The sequence below is a fragment of the Pisolithus orientalis genome (assembly GCF_024613125.1).
Source record: "Pisolithus orientalis strain OTSU chromosome Unknown F5J12scaffold_7, whole genome shotgun sequence".
NCBI lineage: Eukaryota > Fungi > Basidiomycota > Agaricomycetes > Boletales > Pisolithaceae > Pisolithus > Pisolithus orientalis.
The window spans coordinates 970,696-989,732 of NW_026260788.1; the positions used below are offsets into that span (position 1 = coordinate 970,696).

A 19,037-nucleotide genomic window follows, 5' to 3' on the forward strand; every position below is an offset into this window, starting at 1 on the left:
TTGTGGGCGGTTGCAACCGTTTACGGCTCTTAGCCCCGAAGCTATGTGAGTAAATGCCATCAATATAGAATTATCGTCGGATCATGTGCAGTGACTACCGAATACTGCAAGGAATGCCGCCCACAAACTTGTCCATTCAACAGGTGAATTTCGTATTACAAAGCTACAAAATTGTACATCGGGGAACAAGACCACCGAACTGTGTAAGTAGCTGTCCGACGGTACACTGAAGGAAATTGACACCGACACTTCTCCACCCATGTGTGAAATAGGAAAACCGTATCAAAGAAAGTGCGTGGAGGCTACAGGGATCATGACGCATATGTAACAGGAAGCCTAGAGAGTGGTTGTGGCAACAGAAAAATGCCATGGAGAGGACACGGAGGATGAGGGGCGGTGGATTCACAACATAAACTGGATTCCTGTAATGAGAACAGCAGCACTTGCGAACGAGCCAACGTGACTAAGCGAGACTATGGCTGCCCCGCTCTTACTCGTGATTGTCGAGTTCCCGGATGGAATACTGCCGCCAGTCCCAGAGCTGTCCGAAGATCCACCGATGGTGTCACCATCGCCACTCCCAGTAACTGACCCGGTATGCGTACCAGCGATATCTACGATAAGAATGTCGTCAAGAAGCATATAACATTTCAAAGGTGGTGCCTACTTACACTCTGCAAAGGAGGGAAGCGTGTATCCATCCTCGACGTAAGGATTGCTAACATTGAAGGCCACGCCGACTGGGACGAGGTAAGAAAACGCGGAAGCCAACTGGTCGTAGAATTTGACGGCCTCAGACATCGTGAAATTGTTCAACTCATGAGTAAGCATCATTGTGCCAGACTGTCCACAAAAAATTAGTACGATAGACTTCGAAGGATGATGGTTGCTTACCGCGCCGAAGGTACCGTTTTGTGCGGCAGCGATGAGATCCATGTAGTTGGCATCAATGTCTGCTTCAGTGATATTTCCACTACCAACACGCCAGTCATTTGAGTCATATTGCCACATGATGGTCGTTAAGCCAAGGGCATTGGCAATTGCTCGAATGCGGTCGTCGACATCACCGAAGGGAGGCTAGGCACCTAAGCAAGATAAAGTACAAAGCGGAAGGCACTTACCCTCCAGCAAGTAGGCGTCACGCCGATAACTAGTTTGATGATCTGCATCTGTTTTGTTATGCTCAGGGGAGTATTCACGCAAAAGAAAACGATTCCAGCGCACGGCTGAATTGAACAACTTAGTGTAATGTCACCCTCGAAATAGAGAGCCACCCACTGTACCAAAGCTCTGAGAAAGCTTCATCATTCGTGAGAGAGGTCACTGTACAACAAAATGCATCGAAACGGTGTTCTGCGATCCTCAAAAAGGTAGCGCACTATAACGATGAGACCAAGTATCTGGGGGAAAAGGTCAATGCGGAATATTGGTAGGTACATAGCGAGCCTACTTACGAACGCAAATCTCATGTCCATCTGCTAAACCACGCTGGGCTTCAAGAGGCCAGTCCATGACGTTACTGCCGATATAAAACATTGCTACGGGATCTCGGAATGTCACTCTTACAAACCAAATAAGCAAGTCGACTTACTGGCCGTCTGATCTCTTGACTGCAAAAAGTCGTAGAAAGCGTTATGCGAGCAGTTTGGGCCATCGTCGAAGCCATATCCAAGAGTATTTGGCTGTTTGCGATTGCGAAGTGAACATCAACGCTGCCAACCATTTGCATTAGATAGCATACCAACCTCTGGGAGTCCAGCTATATCATCTGGAATACCCGGGACCTTAGGAGTGGTACACTTCTCGAACGTCCACCAACAATCAGGATCACTGGGATCATATGTGATGTTTCCCCAATTGCCGACTAGAGATTGCGGCTGTGTTCCCTTTGGGGGGATGTTTGGGATTAGACTCTCGATACTTTGGTATTTCGATTGAGCATCGGAGTCGCTGGATAAAATCGTAGCTACTGTCCAACTCAAAGGAAAATTGTTTTTGGCATTACCGACGGGGGGATATTGATATGGCGTGCATTCTATGTTAGGATCTGTTTCGAAACGTGAGTAAACGTTCAGGAAACCAGTACTCGGGCAGTGTGGCTTTAAAACAAGATACAGCACGCAAAGCGTATGATTGCCATCGTGGAGATTGCTTTCAACACCAAGGATGCCCAGACCTCAAGGGAAAGTCGATTCATTGCGAGGGCAGCGACGTCACGATGAACTATGGGGTTCGACAGGCACACATTCTTCAACGAAGCGACGCAAAGCACGTAAACAGCCCTCCGGAAACTCCTCACCCATTGAACACTGAACTGCATAAGACCCACCTGAAATTTGAGCTTCTCCCTGCTCGGTGGTACGATCCTGAGCGCTTGCACAAGGGGAAAAAACGAACGCAGAAATAAAAAGGCATGATAAGGGCGAAGCAACGAACGACGACAAACGCATAGCGTCAGTATTGAAATCCCAAAGGAAGGAGCGCGGTGGTCATCGGAAGACCGAACGGGTAGTATAAGAGGCAGACGGATCGTCCCTGGTTATCCGCAGGCAAAACTTCTTGCCCGACAAGTTGTCTAATACGGCCTGTCACTGAAAATGATATTCAGTCACTAGGTCCGCTGGCAATTGTCATATGCTACTCACTGCTACTCACCGTGCCTTTTGCCACTTCTCATGGGCCAACGCCCACTCCCAATCTCGGGGACGGCCTGTGCCAACATTTGCCGCACACCTGCAGTCGCTTGCCGCTCTCCGTCTATGGGTAGTCCGGAATCGAATCATATTAATAAGACAAGTGGTCGGTTTTGAGAGTGTCCCACGTTCCACATTCGAGCAGCTGTTTACGGTTCATCTTTCGTGGACGTAGACGTTGTTTGCCCCTGATCATTTCGATCACCGCGATCGTGGCGTGACGTCGATCCGGGTCACAGCTTGAGCCTCACTAGCTCACTAATAGCTTGAACACTTTTCATTCGACGACGAGCCTAACCTTTACAGTGGCGATGTTGTACAAGGCTCCCCACATATTCTTTTTTGTCGTGGGCTTCGAGGTCGGTGTGTACCTGGAATACCTAACCATCAAAAGATTGTCTCAAATTCAGCTTCTTTCGTTGTCCGCCCGACGGAAGACGTCGGCAAAGTTATCCAAAGTGAGTCGGGCCGGCCAGGGCAATCTTCGAGTCGATTTCATCCACAAGATGACGCATGAGGTTTGGCAACCTATAATGCTCCAAGTTTTCAATGGTGATTCAGTTGCGATGACGAACGTCGCACTTAGCTACGGAAGACCGATGGTCAATCAGGCTAATGTACAATACTAGGTGTCCTACAAGTAGTCTCCCTCAACTTCCTACCGTAGGTACCCGCGATGTAGTTCCTTCTGCGTACATATCCCATAATATGTACTTCTCATGCGCCAAGCAAAACCCCGGTGACACAGTGAAGTAACGGGACCAGCCTCGCGAGCAATGAGCAGAGCTTGAAGCAGGAAATGAGATGATGTATAGGCTAGCTCTACACGCGTGTCCGTGTCCTCTGTACGGCTATGCTCCCTCGGCCCTCCTGGTTCCCCCTACTATAACAGTAACGGCGGCACGTCTGTAAAGGCCACCGATGCCCGTCGTCGACAGCAGACTGTGGCTTACTCAGGTCGAAGGACAATGGTTGTGACAATGGTCGTCAGCACAACCCGGGTCTTACACGGGCTTGAGCTCTTCTTTTGTTCCCCGACACGCAAGGCAAGCACCACTCCTCAGCATGGTGCGAAAGAAAGTTGACACACACCGAGGATTGACCGAGAAAGAGATAAGGCCATGCTGTAACTAGGATTCCATGATCCAACCCCTGACGGCTGTTGGCCCATACAAAATCTTGCACCCAAAATACTGTCATTTCGGGTCTATACCATACACATACAATGCTGACATCGTAATACATGCATGAAATCGTCAAAAACAAATCAAGAAATACCTTATAAACCATATGAGAGCTCTTAACCCTCCACCCTGCTCACCATTGAGTCGGACTATACGATGCCACAATCGGTAAGAAAGAGGTATCAACGAAAGAAGGGGAACTGGTTCTTACCCGAACGTTCCACCCGCAGGTGGCTCAAGTAGAGGCATTGCCTTTCCGTCTGCAGTATTCAAAAACACAGTATTTCCCCACCATTTCTGGATACTGTTGATGCCTATCGTTCCATTCGCAGGGTACTGCAAAATGAAAAAGACCAGGACGACCGATACAGCTAGACCAGAGTCCAAGGCGGCAGACAAGACATCTGGGAGTGTGAGCAGTCAGTATCTGTATTCCGGTACCACTGCTACGAACGGTGGACGAATATCAACTCACAGTTGTACTTCGTCCACCATGAGAAGTGACGGCGACGTATGACGTAGTTGAAGATGAAGGCGACGATTGTCCACGGGACATAATTGACTGCGCTCGCTGGGGGAATATAGCTTGTACCGTTGAAAATGACGGGGAAGCTGAAGCACAAGCATAAACGGGGTGCGCAGATACGGTAGCAAGACAGAAAGACCCTTACTTGACATAGCGGATAGAGCTGTTAGGCCATTTGAGAGAGATGACCCATGCAGCGAGTGGAAAGAGCGCTCCAATAAGAAAGAAGTATACAAGTCCTAACATTGTGTTGATATGTGTCAACAACTCATTGGAAAAGTAGAATGACCAAAAAACGTACCGTGATACACCTGTCCACTGGAAAATTGCCTCTGAGGGCCAATGACACCCCATATGAAACTAGCAGTACCAAATACTTCCGTGCTGGGACATATAAAACCATCCGGCTGTGTTGGGCTGCACATGTCGGGAATATTGGTGAACATCCAAGCTTGCACGCCGAGCTGGACTGTACCAGCAACCATAGTCGCTACAATTTGACCTGTCGAGCAAGGCGTGTAGGTCAGTAGCGCCAAAATGCCGCTACATAAAATTACGCACACCAAAACATGGTCCGCGGAGGGATCTTCATGTAATGGCCAAGTTTGAAATCCGACGCGAAGACGAGAGCTTGGTACATGGAGATATAACCCCACGTCTTGAATAACATCATTGCAATTGGACGTCCAGGCAGGGCATAGCCGACAATCAATTCGGTAATAACGCTGTACACAGCAAGTTAGAACACACGGAGGTGAATGACATGAGTGAACGAGATGATCATACTTGAGACCGATTTGCTGGTTTGTGATGGCTTGGATCATGCCGATAGGGATGACATAGAAAAACGCTGTACGCACAGCTCTTAGCCTTCGAATGCACTCCCAGGGCAGAGGCACATACCAATGACAAGCGAGAGACAGAATGCCCAAACTGGGAACTCAGTGTGCCAGAACTCAATCGAGAGGACGCCGATCACAAACATAGACACTATATTGAATGGGGTCGGTAGGCGTTCTTCGATGGTCAGAAAATAAAGCAACACCAACCGAAGATGAGCATGTACCACCATTCCGGAACTTGCTTGTACTTGGCCATGAGCCGCGCGTGGATATCTGCTTGTTCATGCATTGAACGACGACTTTGGATCCAAATCTGCTTGCGGAAGAAGAGAAAGGCATGCACAAGCGTGGCAGTGATCGAGGCGAAGGATAACCCATAAGAAATTGCAAAAGTTGTGCTGGTATCGAATTAGGCGTGCTTTCGTTCACGAATGGAGAAATACTTACGAAAGGAAAAGGGGACTGTACTCCTCGTAAGCGGTAATGTTGAAAGAGGAGTCTGCGTTGATTATGCGGGTAATATTATACGCTGCACCAGTATTGTCGTAGGACGTGCGCGTCGACATACTGCGGGCAACTCGATAACGGGACGGCAAAGCGGAACAGACATACGCACGGTAAGTACTTGCTATACCAAGTATTGGTATAATAAAGACATGGAACGACGAGCCCTGAATTTCTGCGGTCAGTGACTTGTCAATAATTATCTGACAGAAGGCAGCCCACAGAAAAAGAACGCAAAGCCGGCGCCAACATTAGCCGCGGCCCACCACGGGGTAGCAAGAGGGCTGATTACATATGTAATCTGAGCCCAATCAAACGTGATGACGCTCATCCCGAGGCCGGACACGTAACCGAAGAGTTGGTTGACGACGATATTATTCGGGGCGATCCAGCAGACCCAAGAGAAGTAGGAGAGGCCTTGGAAAATGAAGCCAGGGAAGAAATACCACAGAACAGCTGCCGTCCACACATAGAAGAAGAAACGCTCGCGGGAGATACCGCCATAGTTACCCATGCCCGTGTATACCTGAGAGTGTAAAGTGTTGAAGAGAGCGCACGTGACAAGGTTTATAGGCCAGACTACAAACTGGGGTTGATTCGAATCCGATTGACTAGAGGTGAGTACATACTCATTGAGGGGGGATTGACGAGGAAACGTCGCAGGATACCTCCGATGGAGAAACCGATCATCTGAGTAGACATGACGATCATCCATTGGTCTGAATGGGTAAGTATAGCATCCGACCCGAAGAAGCGTGGGAGCCATTTATGAGCAAATCTTTCCAAGTTGCCGCACGTGCGCACTCACATCCGAAGTTGTATCTCTGGTTGTAGTACACCCGCTGAACGGCAACAATGTCCGTCTGGGATAGAAGAGAAGTTCCAATAAAGTGCAGGTAACCATGGAGAAATTACTAACGGCATATGCGGCTGTAAATAGCTCGGAGTCAACTCATTCTTCCAGGTTCGATCGGGGACACCTACAACCAGCACCAACGGAGGCCATGATGGTGACAAGCACATGTTCTTTGATAGTGAATGGACCGGGGTTGAGTTGATAACCAAAGATACGCCAGTTCGGCATAAACTGCAGGCATGAAAAATAATGAGCAGATTGGAAATATGGAAGCAGACTTCCACTGCGGAGGGAATATGGCAGTACAAACCTTTGCCCACGCACGGCCCATGGGGAATGAAAGCAACTGGCCGACATAACTGGAGATGGTAACAGAGGGATAGCGGAAGAAAAAGAATTGGTTGAGGCCTGAGATGAGGATGGCCCAGAAAAGACCCATCACATAGGCGCGCAACGTAGATACAGGAATATCCAGATCATCGGTGTTAGCGACAGCAGAGCGCACTTCGGGGTATGGCGAATCGTCCTCTGCGGAAACGAGTAAGCGGTCGTTAGGTTCATATGATTCTAGTAAACCAACCAAGGACACCCTCTAGGATATGTTCACGGTCGAGGTTAGGGTCGTCAAAATTGACGATATTCTCCAGGATGCGCTCTGTTGGAGATAAGACGTCTCTTCGCGGGAGAGGGAGGGAAATATGTACCGGTTTCCTTGGGGTCTGGGGAGACTGCTTTCTCTGAGTCTGAGTCACCATGGCTGCACTGACCGTCTTTTGGTTCGCTTGCCATGGTGGGAGAAGCCTGGGCAAGAGGAGAAGTGGGGGACGGGCGAGTTCCATCCGTAAGGGGGGCGATCAAATACTTGTAGCCACAGGGGGCAGATCTAGTGGGTGCGTGGACAAATTAGTGATAAGGGAAAACGAGCACGCGGTGAGCTCACCAACGCTGGGAGCCGAAAGATCCAAAATGGCGTGCAACCTTCTAATTCTGCCCCACGCGGTAAATATACCCCGGATCCATATCGGAGAATTGCTAGTGAGCCAGTGAGTTCTCTGAGTTTGTCCCTTCCGCCGATCGGTCAAGAGGGATAAAACTTCAAGTTTGTATTCCAGTGTGGCTTCCGAGATAAGTTGAAGCGGGGTCTCAAGCTCAAGAATGCACTACACACGTGACAGGAACTGCAACCCAAAAAAAAATTACATTACGACTTCCTTGCTTCTTTTTCGATGGAATCTGGCACATGGTCGGGTAAAGTTCAATATGAGTGAGTAGTATGAGTATGTGGGCTGGCGGGTGTCTGTTCGTCTCTGGTAATGCGGTCCAAATCACTCATATGCGAGACCACCGGAAAAGATAACAGTCGAATGGGAAGGCGTGTTCTGCGTATGTACGACGCGCAGGAAATGAACGAAATGTAAATGTTAGCAAAAATGGTTTCCGTGAACCTTGATTGGATCAAACAACGGCGGTGATAGTTGCGCACTGGTAAGTTGTTGCCCAAGGCTACATTAGATTGACGACAAACTTGCAATTGGAACTGCCGTAGCTCAAAACAATGCATAACGCGAACGAGCGATGCTACGGGATCTCCACATTGTTCTGAAGTAGCAGCACTTGAAAGTGAGTTGAGAGGAAATAATGTCTTCTTTTGCCTAGGGGAGAGAGTATAGTTTCGGTATCAGACGATTTGCATCTACTGTACTAAATGTGGTCTATTTCACATGTTCACCAGGAACGCAGGCGCCGCACACATATGGACTTTGCCTTATCACCTCCACAGTACTAACGATTATGATCCTATTCTAGAACTCGTATCTCTCATGGCCCATATTCATCGTATTCAGAAAATGTGGTTACGGGGATGCCTGGCACTGGAGCCGCAGATGCCGTCCTCACCAACGCCTCTTAATTTTTTCAGCCTGAACACCGTCCTCGTCAGGGGCCTACGTTTCAGATTCGCATAGCACCAGTACGTTCAGGGGGCTCAGTAGCAAGTCGTCGTGGGAGACAACACGTTGAGCCACGACTAGAGGGTAAATCGTCACGAAGTACCCTGAGGAACAACATTGAAACAAACTGCACCCGACGATGGCGTTCCATAGTGTTCCGTGTGCAACTTTCACCGCTCTTTTTTTTGTATTTTTCGGAGAAATTTTCACGCTAATATTATGCGGCTGAGTTGTGCCAGTATTGTACAAGCCCTCGGAGATCAACGCTGGATCAAACTTCACACTTCCCCCACTGACCTTTGCCAGGTAGGGCTTTCAATTCGGTTCATATGTAGTTGCACTGGAGTGTAACGGAGAAACTTTACAAGCGAGTCGTCGAACGTTGAGAATTAATTATAGATAAGTCCTGCGCCTTTGTGATCTCAGACCTCAATGAAAGATAGCGGTGTTTGACCGGGGTTCGTCACGTAGTCACCACTGGAACCGGGGGGTACGCCCAATTCTTAAGAATAGGTCCGATTCTGAAGTCGGGACAGATAGACAGAGTGATCCCGGGCTGAGTGATAATCCATAATGGTTGCAGTGGGGCAAAAACATCTCAAAACTCAACATGTTGGTGAATGGCTGTCGGTGTATATACATATGTATACTGTCGGGTAGCGCAGCATGTACATACAGGTAAGCACGAAGTATTTAGAAATGTAATGGCACTCGTGTCCCGAGGTCGTAATCTCAAGGCGGCTGGAAATGTCGGAACGTCAGAGTCGACGAACCGGCGGCATTGCTCTTGGCATCCCGCACGGCCTGAAGTCGATCGGCTTGCATTGGACGCGGTGGTTGGATAACTGACGGCGTGGATGAAGACGGTGCCGAGATACGAGATGCTGTGGAAGACGGTCCGGGAGCTACTGATAGGCCAAAAGTACCAGTGAAACCCAGCCGGGGTGGGGGAGGAACTCGGGGGCTCCGCACTGTGCTCGCGGCGACTGCATCGGGTTTTTGCTCTTTGATCTTCCTCTGCGATTCATCATCCTCGTCAGCACTAAGCCCCCGTTTCCGTTTCGAGCCGCTAGTGCCACCGTTGACCTGACACCTCCCACCGATAGAATCAAACATCGTCTTCGCCACTCGCGCATTGCTCCGAATGTCGGTGTGCTCTGCCCTTGTCTTCACCCGCATTTCACCTATCCCTTCTGCAATCTCCCTGAGAGGCAGCTTATCCTTCTCGACCGAGATGAGCAGGCACATCATCACAAACTCGATAGGGGCAACTACGCCAATCATCCTTAAGGAACAAGGGCCTGAGCGTGTCGTTGCCCACCAGCTGAGAGAAAGTTCGGAAAGTCGAGTGGATTTTTTCCAAAAACGAAGAATCTTTGGAGAGATCTTCCTCTTCTTCGTGCTGTGCGTCCTCGTCACTCGCCTTTCCCTTCTTTCCCTTTCCCTTGCTCCTTTCCCTTACGCGCAGGCTGAGAGGTTGGGTTATGCAACCACTTCTCGAGTTGCAAAACCGAGGCCAGTGAGGCCTGGCGTGGATATTTAGAAATGAGGTATAAGGCTTGGGTGATGCACCGGAAGTCACCACCGCGAGAACGGTCCCAATCGAGTTCATCTCCAGCAAGGGGGCCACTGGATTCGAGGTATTGTGTTTGGATTGACCGGACAAATGATGCCATTGGGGAGTTGATGACTTGGAGCTTCTCTAGACGAGCGTAAGCTATGTTAACGGCTGAAAAGACGAAGCAGTAGGGGCGTACTGACCTGCTGGTGTGAGCGCCATTCCCAATTGTACCCTCTGGACATCGAGACATTCATCGTCACACCCGGTGTTAACTCGCAAGAGCAGAGAGGACACACCTGGAATATCTCTCGCTCGTCACTGCCAGGTAAATCTTGGTACTCGATGCAAACAATTTGTTTGTTCACGAAGATACGTTTATATTTCTCGGGTAGCACCATTGACCCCTTACCCTGTGGCGCAGAGCTTCTCTTGAAGAAATATTTGTCTCCGGTTTGCCTAATGAAACCCACGGTCACAAGGGGACATAATGCTGGTAGACAACTCACGGGTCTTTGTCTAGTGATTTGAACAAACAGGCGTCTAGTATACAGCAACAGAATGAAGAGCAAACACTTACGAGGAATCTAGATAGGGATAGAAGGACTAAATACAAGGAGCAAAAATAGAAACAAGTTGCTGACCTCTCCATCCATGAACCTACCAGCAACAGCACAACCGTCAGCGCCCAGATATGTATAAACGCACAGGCCCATACCGTTGTATTGACGTCAAGCGTTGCTTTCCATCTATGCATGTCTTGGTTTCTGAACCATCCTCATACTGGTGAGTTACTAGGTAGCATTCGCACGAGGTTAGAGCACGGAGACAAAGGACATTGACATTGCAAAAAAGATGGTCGTACCAAATATGACGGGCGGAATATAAAAATTGCGAAGAATAGAGTCTATGAGGCCAATTTGCTTCGTGTCTGGCCAAACGACAGTCTAACGGGGTACACCATGAGATGAGGTGACGGTGTGTAGCGTGAGGCTTGTACCTCGTTGATACTCTGGCGAGAGGTCGATATCCCCAGCATGTATCTGGTCTAAAACAGTTCATGAACATAGGATTCAGTGAAAAGTATGGCGTACTCACCGTAGACAGCTTGCGTCGAGTAGGTTGTCGCCCGAGGGAGTTTGAGAACATTCTTCAGTTGATAACCGCCGTCCTTGCTATCCTCTCTTGTGTTGCGGCGCCTGCTGCCATTCACATTCAATCCTCGATCGAGTTCGTCGTAGGATTCGTCGAGTTGCCCGTCGTCCTCGAATTCGCTCCCGTCCTTGGCCTTGTCAGACATGACAGTCTAATATTTCGCAGTAAGGCTCCATGAGCGCTCGCAGTGCCACCGCGCCAGTATGGTTTCCCCGTTTGGAATCTTGCCGAGTGGCTTGGAGCCAAGAGTTGAGTGATCTTTACAGAAACACATTTCGGAATGAGCAATAATGCGCCGTCGTCGTCTTCTGGAGTGGGTCGGACGTCGTCAAACACGCTCTCACGCGCGTCGCTATTGGCCGGCGCCCGACTGACGACATCCTCAAAACGGGACTCTCTTATGGCCGAGCTGGAACGCGGTAGGTACTTCTTGTGTCACTCATGCGTATACTCATCGTATTTTCTTTTCCTTTTGTCCCCTTGTACCTCATCTGCAGATCCTCAGCACTCGACCGCAAAACGCCAGCAACGCTCGCAAGCCTTTTCCTCAACAATGGCCCATGCCTCCCTCGAACGACAGCTCCTAGCAGCTCAGACCGGCAGAGCGGAAGCTGAGGCGAAACTCCGAGATAGGGAAAGTTACATTGAGCGACTGGAGCAGGATAGACGGCTCCTTGCCGAGAGAGAGCAAACGGAGCGGGAAGAGAAGGAACGTGAGCGCACTTCAAGTGCCGAAGAGAGGGTGCGTCCATATTTTCCCGGATGAGTTCATACGAACACCGACAGCTGAAGCAAACGTGTAGCGCAAAGCAGAAGTGGACCTTCGTGATCTTCGAGAATCTCTAGCCATCTTGCGGAGCAAATACATAGAAACGGAAGAAGAGTACTCCACTCTGAAACGTTCTTATGCCCAGTTATCCGCGTCACAATCATCCCAGGCAACGTCTCTAACACGCAGGAATGATGAGCTCGAAAGCGAACTCGCGGAATACAAGGCCATCGTGGAAGACAAGGAAGCGACCGTACAGGCCTTACAACAAAGATTGGATGACTTGGAAGGCCCAAATGCTCCTACGTCGAACCGGTATGACGAAGATCAAAGTTGGGTCGTTATCAGGGATGAATTACACCGCCAGACTGCACACATGCGGTCGCTGGAGACTACAAATGCTAAACTCAACGCGGAGTTAGGAAGATACAAAGACAAGCACGCGAACATCGAAATCTTACGAGAGGAAAAGCATGCTCTCGAGAGGAAGGTCGCCGTCACGGAGGAGTTGAGAGGACGCGTTGTTTCTCTTGAAGCACAGGTGGAAGCTGCTAGGCGGGAACGGCAAGAATGGTAGGCGTACATTGCTCTTCACGGCTGATCCACCGACACCTACCTCAGGGCAAACAAATCAACGGAACCTGGCATGCAGCCTGATCCGTCACTTTCACTCGTTCAGAGTCTCTCTGAGTTGCGTTTAACTCATGCCCGCCTATTTGAGGAGCACGGTGCCACAGTTGCAGTTTTGTCCAGCCGAGAGGCTGAGCTAACGAAGACCCAAGAAATGCTTTCGGAAACACAGGCTACCGTCGGTTCGCTGCGGGCGGAGGTTAGCATGCTGAAAGCCAAGGTCACTCGTCGCGAACAGCGCGCTCAGCTTGCTGAACGAGAAACGGGGTTTTTACGAGCTTTGGTGGTGCGTATGGCATCCATGCTACCTAATTATCTCATTTTTTTGGGGGGGTAACAGGCAAGTTATACGGCGGAAGGTGCCCAGGATGCCGTCGAGCAAGACAGTTCCCTCCTCCAGCGTGTTCAACAGCTGGAACAGTCTCTAAGTGACTACAAAGCTCTCAACAATACACTACTAGAGGCTCTCGATGGCATAGACGCGGAAGCTGGCGCAGACGGTATCCGACAGTCTCGCAAGGAACTCACAACGGAACTCGAGCACCACAAATTCGCTGCTGTCGAAGCCACCAAAGGTACCACGTACGATATGCTATGTACCGTCATTTATTCTGACGAATATCCATTTCACTAGCTCTTGAGGAAGCCCGCGCGACTATCAAAGTTCACGAAGACAAGGTGGAAAACTTGGAACAAACACTATGGGAGCTGAGAGGGAAAATAGGGGCAGGTAACCATGTCCCCCCTGGCATGCGGGTGGTTTGCCTTCGGGACAACCCAGCCCAACAGTGGAATGACCTTAGGCAGTCGGTGCTGGACAGACTGAAGAATGAGAACGAAGCTTTGATTAAACGTTTAAGGGACCTTGAAAACAGCGCTACAGTGGTTAAGTCAGAGGCGTCGACCTCGAAAGGAGATGACTTGATTCCGAAGGAAAGCTGGGACGTCCTTGACAACGAAAAAAGAGAACTCGAGGAAACGGTTAAGCAGAAAGAGAAGCGCTTACTACGGCTTCAACAGGTACACTCCTTTTGACTTACACACTGCTTGTCTCACTTACGTTGCCTGCCTTTGAAACTCAAGGTCTTTTCAGCAAAGAGTGCAGAGTTCAGAGAGGCCATCACATCCATACTGGGCTTCAAGCTCGCCTTCTACCCTAATGGGCAAGTGCGGTTGACTTCGATCTACGACCTTTCCGCGTCATTTGTGTTCCAACCGCAAAATCAAGGTCACTCAGATGGCGCGCGGATGCAACTGGTCGCACAGGGTGAGGGTGGACCTCAGGACCTTCCACAACTTATGGACTACTGGGTTGGCGAGGAGCAGTGTATGCCGGGGTTTTTGGCAAGCGTGACGTTGGAATGTTATGACAGGTCGAAGAGGGAGGGTGGTGTGCTCAATGCGACATGATCTTTGTGTTGCTTATGATCGAGTACATATAGTTGGCTCGCGATGATCTGTTTACCACGACGACACTAATAACTGCCATACATCGCAGGTACTCAGTCACATTCAAATCCCACGGTTACAAACACCCAATTCTCTCCAGCTGGCAAGTACACATGCTCGCCTTCCACGAACCACAACCCAACAGATCACAATGAACGCGTGATCCGATTCCTGAATTCTTCGAATATATACGCACACCAGCTAGTCGGCGAGGGACCACCGGGTTACCCACGTGCGTCATATCGTGAGCGCCAGGGAAGATCCAGTGATGGCCAAGTAAGTTGTTAACAGTGTCCCTGCTACTCCAGTGGACATAGTGAGGGCCAGAAAAGCACCTTTCGCCAGCGTGTTTGCCTACCATCTCACTCTGGAAATCACGAAAGCTCTCATAGTTCCGCTCGTAGTCGCTCTCGCCACCCTGGCGAAGTCAAGCTTCCCTCACCCTGCTCGTTTGGCCTCGAATACAGATACCAATGCTCGTGTCGAAGGGCTATACAACCTCGTTAATAGACGCATTCCGCAACACGCTGGTGCATTTAGGTTCACTCTAGCACCTGGGAATACCACTGCTTTTGACACCTTCACCTTGAGATGCTACCTTACAGAATGATAACTGTAGCGCGCAGATCGACATCGAATGCAACTCGATAAGTGCGTGTGCTCGAGGACTTTACACGTGCGTTTCCCCTGTACAATGTTCTTTCCGGGAGCCCTGATCTTGGAGATGTAGGTATGTCACTGAGTTTGGAGGAGTGGACATCTGGTGGGCCGGTTCCCGACTTGATCAAATTACAAGCCCCCTACCACCGGTCGGGGCGCCAGTCACGCGCAGCTCTGTCGTTCGTTACCGCTATTTCTTCAATATGGTGACATTTAGTTACATGACCGCTTTCCACACCTTCGAAGACTGGGAACTACTTCTTTACTGGATGGCCTTACATGGTATCAATTTACCTCTTGCCTGGGTTGGCTACGAGTACATCCTTGTGGAGGTCTTCCAAGAGGCTGGACTTTCGGATGCTGATATTGCGGACTTCCGCTCCGGGCCTGCCTTTCGAGCATGGAACCGGTTTGGCAACATACAAGGTAGCTGGACAGTAGGGGAGCTGCCGAGACAATGGATGGACGATCAATTTGCACTGCAGAAGAAGTTGGTTTCGCGAACAGTGGAACTTGGGATGACCCCCGTCATGCCCTCGTTTACTGGTATTGTTCCTCTCACTTTCGCAACGCTATATCCCAATGCATCCGTAGTCGTCCGTGGCCAGTGGGGTGGTTTCCCACCTACGTATACCAACGATTCGTTTTTAGAACCATTCGACCCTCTATTTGCTGCACTACAAAAGTCATTTATCGACAAGCAAACGGCAGCATACGGGCCAAACACGAGATCGAAACCGAAGGACGCAGCGTTCGTACCGCTAGACATGATCTACATGATACTTAATTACATCATAATGGTTGCTCGTATACAAATCTGAAAAAAAATTTGATGGCCTTTCTGACGCTCGAGCTGACATGCAAGTTTGGATTCGTCAACGCCCTCCGCACATCCTGTACACTCGCGTTGTGTGCGGCAAAGTTGCCTTGGAGCCGAATGATGTTGCCCTCCGAAAGTAGGAAACACAGTGCTTTCTTCGAAACAGAATATCCAGTGCGTTGATAATAAGGGTCGTCTTGGAACGCCATGTAGATACGGTCAACCGTTGTGTCCCTTGGTGCACTCAGTAGGTGGTCCCATGTTTCGCCGAGCTTGGCAGTAATCAGGTTCCTCGCCTGCTCCAAGAGAATCCGTCTATGAATGACAGAAAGGGCAGCCGTAACCTGAGAGATCACTGAGCCAGGCGCAGTGAATGTGACGGAGCGACTTACACCACGCAGCCGAGAGTTTGCACGGTCGTACTCTTACTTTTGCAGTGAATTTGAATGTCTTGCTGTTCCACTCTTTGGTTCGCTGCTTGTATCTCGCTCTGTAAACAATCCCACTGCGCTTTCAGTGTAGCAAGCTCTTTCTGTGCTGAAGGCAGTGCTTCTAGCAGGGTCAGGCATGGCATGACCCCATCAGTTCAACCCGGGTAAGGACAATGTGACAACTCATGAGCAGTGTAATTTTTTTCTGCATCGGCTTCCAATTTTTTCATCAGGCCTTCTGTTCGGGGCTCCACCACTACACAAAGGGTTGATTTCCCCTCGTCTGGGCTGCAGTCAGCCAACCCTCACCTATGATTGCATTGACAAAACCCACCAAAGAACACATTGGTTGACATCATATCTTGCATCCATGCGACTTCAGGGGAATAACGGGAGTTGATAGCTGCTACTGCGTGGTCCGAGGCGTTCTTGGTGACCGCTGTGAGTTCTTTGGAATCAAGGGGGAAGCGAAAGGCAAGTTGAGAGTTCTCAGAGTCATCGAGGGGAAACCATGGGATGACAACCCGACCTCGCAGCATCTCTGCAGTAATGGGAGGGAAATGGGCAGGAGCAAGAAGAGGTGAAGGGTCGTACCAATTATCTAAGTGAGGGTGGCTGACGGCGCGACAGGGATCACGTGACCCCAAAATTAATCCTGAAGCTATTCACACCAATGGTTGGTTGGGTAGTACTGCTTGACCATGCCTTCGCGGCCGTTGGTCAACTTTGGGATCCGCCTCCAGCTTACCACCTGGTAATCTTCAAGTCTCTTACACCTCCATACGTCGCTCATATCCCCGACACCAACTTTCCAAAGGTTTTTCCGTAAGTACGATGTAGTTTGGCTGCTTTCGGAAGTGAAGTTGCAATCGTACTCGTGGGTGCCACGACAGGCGTGTGTGGCCCAGTCTGGGCACTTTGCGGTCGACCTATCACTACCGCACCAGCTGATGACACTGTGACGCCGTCCGACTCTGCGTCTGCTAGCAATCGAGACCCTATCTTGTCAAGTCCTTGCGTTATCAGCACACAAGCGTTGACGTATGTACTCGTTTCCATTCCTGCGTCATGTCCAGTTTATTTTCTCGTGTCAAGACGAAATCAATTTTGGCCAGGATATCCCGCGCAACAAGTGGCGGTCTTCATACCACGACTGGCGCCGACGATGATTTAGCCCATACAAAGAGGAGTGCCTCGAGCAGTGACCAAACGAGGACCCAGGGGGCGAAACTGCGACGACGCCTTGTGTCCTCGTCCAAACGTGCCAAGAGTGAGATCCGCGCCCCAAATACCATCGCCCAAGTCTCTGACGGCGGGTTTCTGCCTCAAGTCACGTCAATGAAAGCTAACCTCGAGACACATCCAAATTCCGTGCAAAGATAACAATATAACCGATATCAAGGCACCCATGGTTGGTTGCGGTGCCTGTGGTCTGAAATCACCGTCGATCAGCCTCGTTGAACCCTCTGAGGACTTAACCTAGAATAATCCAGCTTGATTGACTGTACTTATAACCTCGATTATTTGACCTGTCAGGAAGATCCTATGATCAACAGGAAGCTACTGTCGAGTACCACCATTATATTTGCACACGTATCGAGTGCATCACCGGTAATAGTTTTTTTACTGCCTCGTCCACACTTACATTTCCCACAATCCTAATTTGGAACACTGCCAGCATGTCACGTGGTGTCACGCGATATGTCGGGGTCTTGCCGACTGGTTGTAAACAGCCGTAAATTTTGGCGAGCTTACAAATGTCCCTTTACCTGGTACACAAGTCGTCGATGTGACTGCGGAATCGTGATATCACCGGTGGGTCATCATGTTGTCCTCACTTGGCTTGAACTGACAGGGACATAAGGACCTGCTAGTTCATTTTGGAAACAGCTCGACGAGCTTCGGTCAGACTTCTCTAAGATGGAGGATGAGACCAATAAGCTGAGAGAGCGGATCGAGTGAAACCACGCAAATTTTTTGCAGTGGGACAAGGAACTGGCTGCTGAAATTAATGACCTGTGTCAGGTACGTCTTTGAATTACATTCACCACTCTGATTAGTTGATATCTCTCAGATTACCTCGTCATTGGTGCCACTACACCGTCGCATCTTGCTCGACCTTGCACTGGACAAAGTTATCAGCCTTGTTGCTGGGACAGAAAAGATGCTGGGGTGGCGGTCAAGGCATAAAGCAATAAAGCACACATGCCAGAGGTAAGGGGGGGTTAAGTCCTAGTCCTCTACCAATGGGCAGTCTGGGGGGACACGGCGCTCTTCAAGCTCGTCGCATGAGGTATACTCCATCCAAGGAGGCCCTTGACTTCCTTTTCACCCATCATGATGTCTTCCGGAGATGTAACAATGCGGTACATGTTCCCACTGTGGATGTGGGTGAAATGAGGGAGGGACTGTTGGATTTTCCTGCTGACGAGAGGACCAGACGTGCACTTGGGAGCCTCTTTGCATTCACGTTCGAGGAACCCTACATGTAGCATTGCTAATTAACCCTGTCCTCGCCCCGCAGCACACCAGATGGATGATGCAACAGTTGCGATATGTTTCCCATCATTTCTGTGCATCCTTAATTCGTGAGTTGTACATTGCTGAATGCATGAAACAGTCGTGTCTTGTTCGTCAGTGACCGTGTGCGTGTATCTATAGCAAGGCTCAACCGCAGCGGCAACGACTTGACTCATATTTCGGTAAACAGTGGATCTGGTGCCAGCTACACGACTTCGGAGGGAATCAGGGTACGGAGGGCATCTTCGCCAACGTCACCGCTGCCCCCATCGAGGCTACGATGTACTACTTGACCAGGCTTGGTCGTCAAACGCAATCGATAGGGCTACATACGTTTTATCGTGGACCTCTAGGAGGTATTATACACCAAACCTTCCTTCCGTCGCTGTCGATGCCTGGCAACTCCTGAGTTCCACGGTTTATAGCAACACAGATCCATCTTCGCAGGCGACTTTGAAGAGCATTTTGGAACCGGAGCCCGCACTCACTGG

The 19,037-nt window shown here is 49.8% G+C and overlaps 7 protein-coding genes across 7 annotated transcripts; 4 read left to right on the forward strand and 3 right to left on the reverse strand.

Annotated features, from left to right (window-relative positions):
• Positions 1–402: 402 nt before the first annotated feature.
• Positions 403–2,450, reverse strand: F5J12DRAFT_970294 (carbohydrate esterase family 4 protein; the record flags this gene model as incomplete). The annotated part of the gene is made up of 10 exons (XM_051750071.1): positions 403–614; positions 672–843; positions 895–1,077; positions 1,122–1,182; positions 1,275–1,323; positions 1,380–1,400; positions 1,455–1,538; positions 1,592–1,682; positions 1,746–2,047; positions 2,330–2,450. 10 exons carry the CDS (start codon positions 2,448–2,450, stop codon positions 403–405), a joined length of 1,296 nt encoding a protein of 431 aa, XP_051602334.1.
• Positions 2,451–3,817: 1,367 nt separating this feature from the next.
• Positions 3,818–7,784, reverse strand: F5J12DRAFT_817214 (OPT oligopeptide transporter protein-domain-containing protein). The gene is made up of 20 exons (XM_051745119.1): positions 7,546–7,784; positions 7,310–7,488; positions 7,186–7,260; positions 6,916–7,133; positions 6,734–6,836; positions 6,669–6,679; positions 6,558–6,612; positions 6,379–6,468; positions 5,972–6,328; positions 5,862–5,916; positions 5,693–5,812; positions 5,453–5,643; positions 5,307–5,393; positions 5,190–5,253; positions 4,965–5,128; positions 4,705–4,905; positions 4,549–4,642; positions 4,353–4,489; positions 4,089–4,281; positions 3,818–4,026 (listed from the first exon to the last, which is right to left on the reverse strand). Exons 2-20 carry the CDS (start codon positions 7,392–7,394, stop codon positions 4,011–4,013), a joined length of 2,316 nt encoding a protein of 771 aa, XP_051602335.1. The 5' UTR covers positions 7,395–7,488; positions 7,546–7,784; the 3' UTR covers positions 3,818–4,010.
• Positions 7,785–8,333: 549 nt separating this feature from the next.
• Positions 8,334–11,412, reverse strand: F5J12DRAFT_970295 (uncharacterized protein; the record flags this gene model as incomplete). Its single annotated transcript, XM_051750072.1, has 13 exons — positions 8,334–8,866; positions 8,983–9,056; positions 9,328–9,878; positions 9,974–10,256; positions 10,316–10,349; positions 10,412–10,571; positions 10,622–10,631; positions 10,693–10,699; positions 10,757–10,772; positions 10,831–10,906; positions 10,978–11,043; positions 11,113–11,160; positions 11,211–11,412. 13 exons carry the CDS (start codon positions 11,410–11,412, stop codon positions 8,549–8,551), a joined length of 1,845 nt encoding a protein of 614 aa, XP_051602336.1. The 3' UTR covers positions 8,334–8,548.
• Positions 11,413–11,481: 69 nt separating this feature from the next.
• F5J12DRAFT_817231 (spindle assembly checkpoint component Mad1) lies at positions 11,482–14,164 on the forward strand. The gene is made up of 7 exons (XM_051745120.1): positions 11,482–11,686; positions 11,765–12,009; positions 12,071–12,609; positions 12,658–12,952; positions 13,007–13,241; positions 13,301–13,686; positions 13,750–14,164. Exons 1-7 carry the CDS (start codon positions 11,548–11,550, stop codon positions 14,074–14,076), a joined length of 2,166 nt encoding a protein of 721 aa, XP_051602337.1. The 5' UTR covers positions 11,482–11,547; the 3' UTR covers positions 14,077–14,164.
• Positions 14,165–14,263: 99 nt separating this feature from the next.
• On the forward strand, positions 14,264–14,879 carry F5J12DRAFT_525162 (uncharacterized protein). Its single transcript, XM_051739872.1, has 3 exons — positions 14,264–14,391; positions 14,443–14,791; positions 14,846–14,879. Exons 1-2 carry the CDS (start codon positions 14,384–14,386, stop codon positions 14,723–14,725), a joined length of 291 nt encoding a protein of 96 aa, XP_051602338.1. The 5' UTR covers positions 14,264–14,383; the 3' UTR covers positions 14,726–14,791; positions 14,846–14,879.
• A 117-nt stretch (positions 14,880–14,996) lies between these two features.
• Positions 14,997–15,596, forward strand: F5J12DRAFT_890631 (alpha-N-acetylglucosaminidase, tim-barrel-protein domain-containing protein-containing protein; the record flags this gene model as incomplete). The annotated part of the gene is made up of 1 exon (XM_051747422.1): positions 14,997–15,596. One exon carries the CDS (start codon positions 14,997–14,999, stop codon positions 15,594–15,596), a length of 600 nt encoding a protein of 199 aa, XP_051602339.1.
• Positions 15,597–17,705: 2,109 nt separating this feature from the next.
• Positions 17,706–18,836, forward strand: F5J12DRAFT_817244 (uncharacterized protein; the record flags this gene model as incomplete). Its single annotated transcript, XM_051745121.1, has 5 exons — positions 17,706–17,761; positions 17,901–17,984; positions 18,052–18,055; positions 18,101–18,240; positions 18,281–18,836. The coding sequence occupies 5 exons, from the start codon at positions 17,706–17,708 to the stop codon at positions 18,516–18,518; spliced, it is 522 nt and encodes a 173-aa protein (XP_051602340.1). The 3' UTR covers positions 18,519–18,836.
• Between the last annotated feature and the right edge of the window lie 201 nt (positions 18,837–19,037).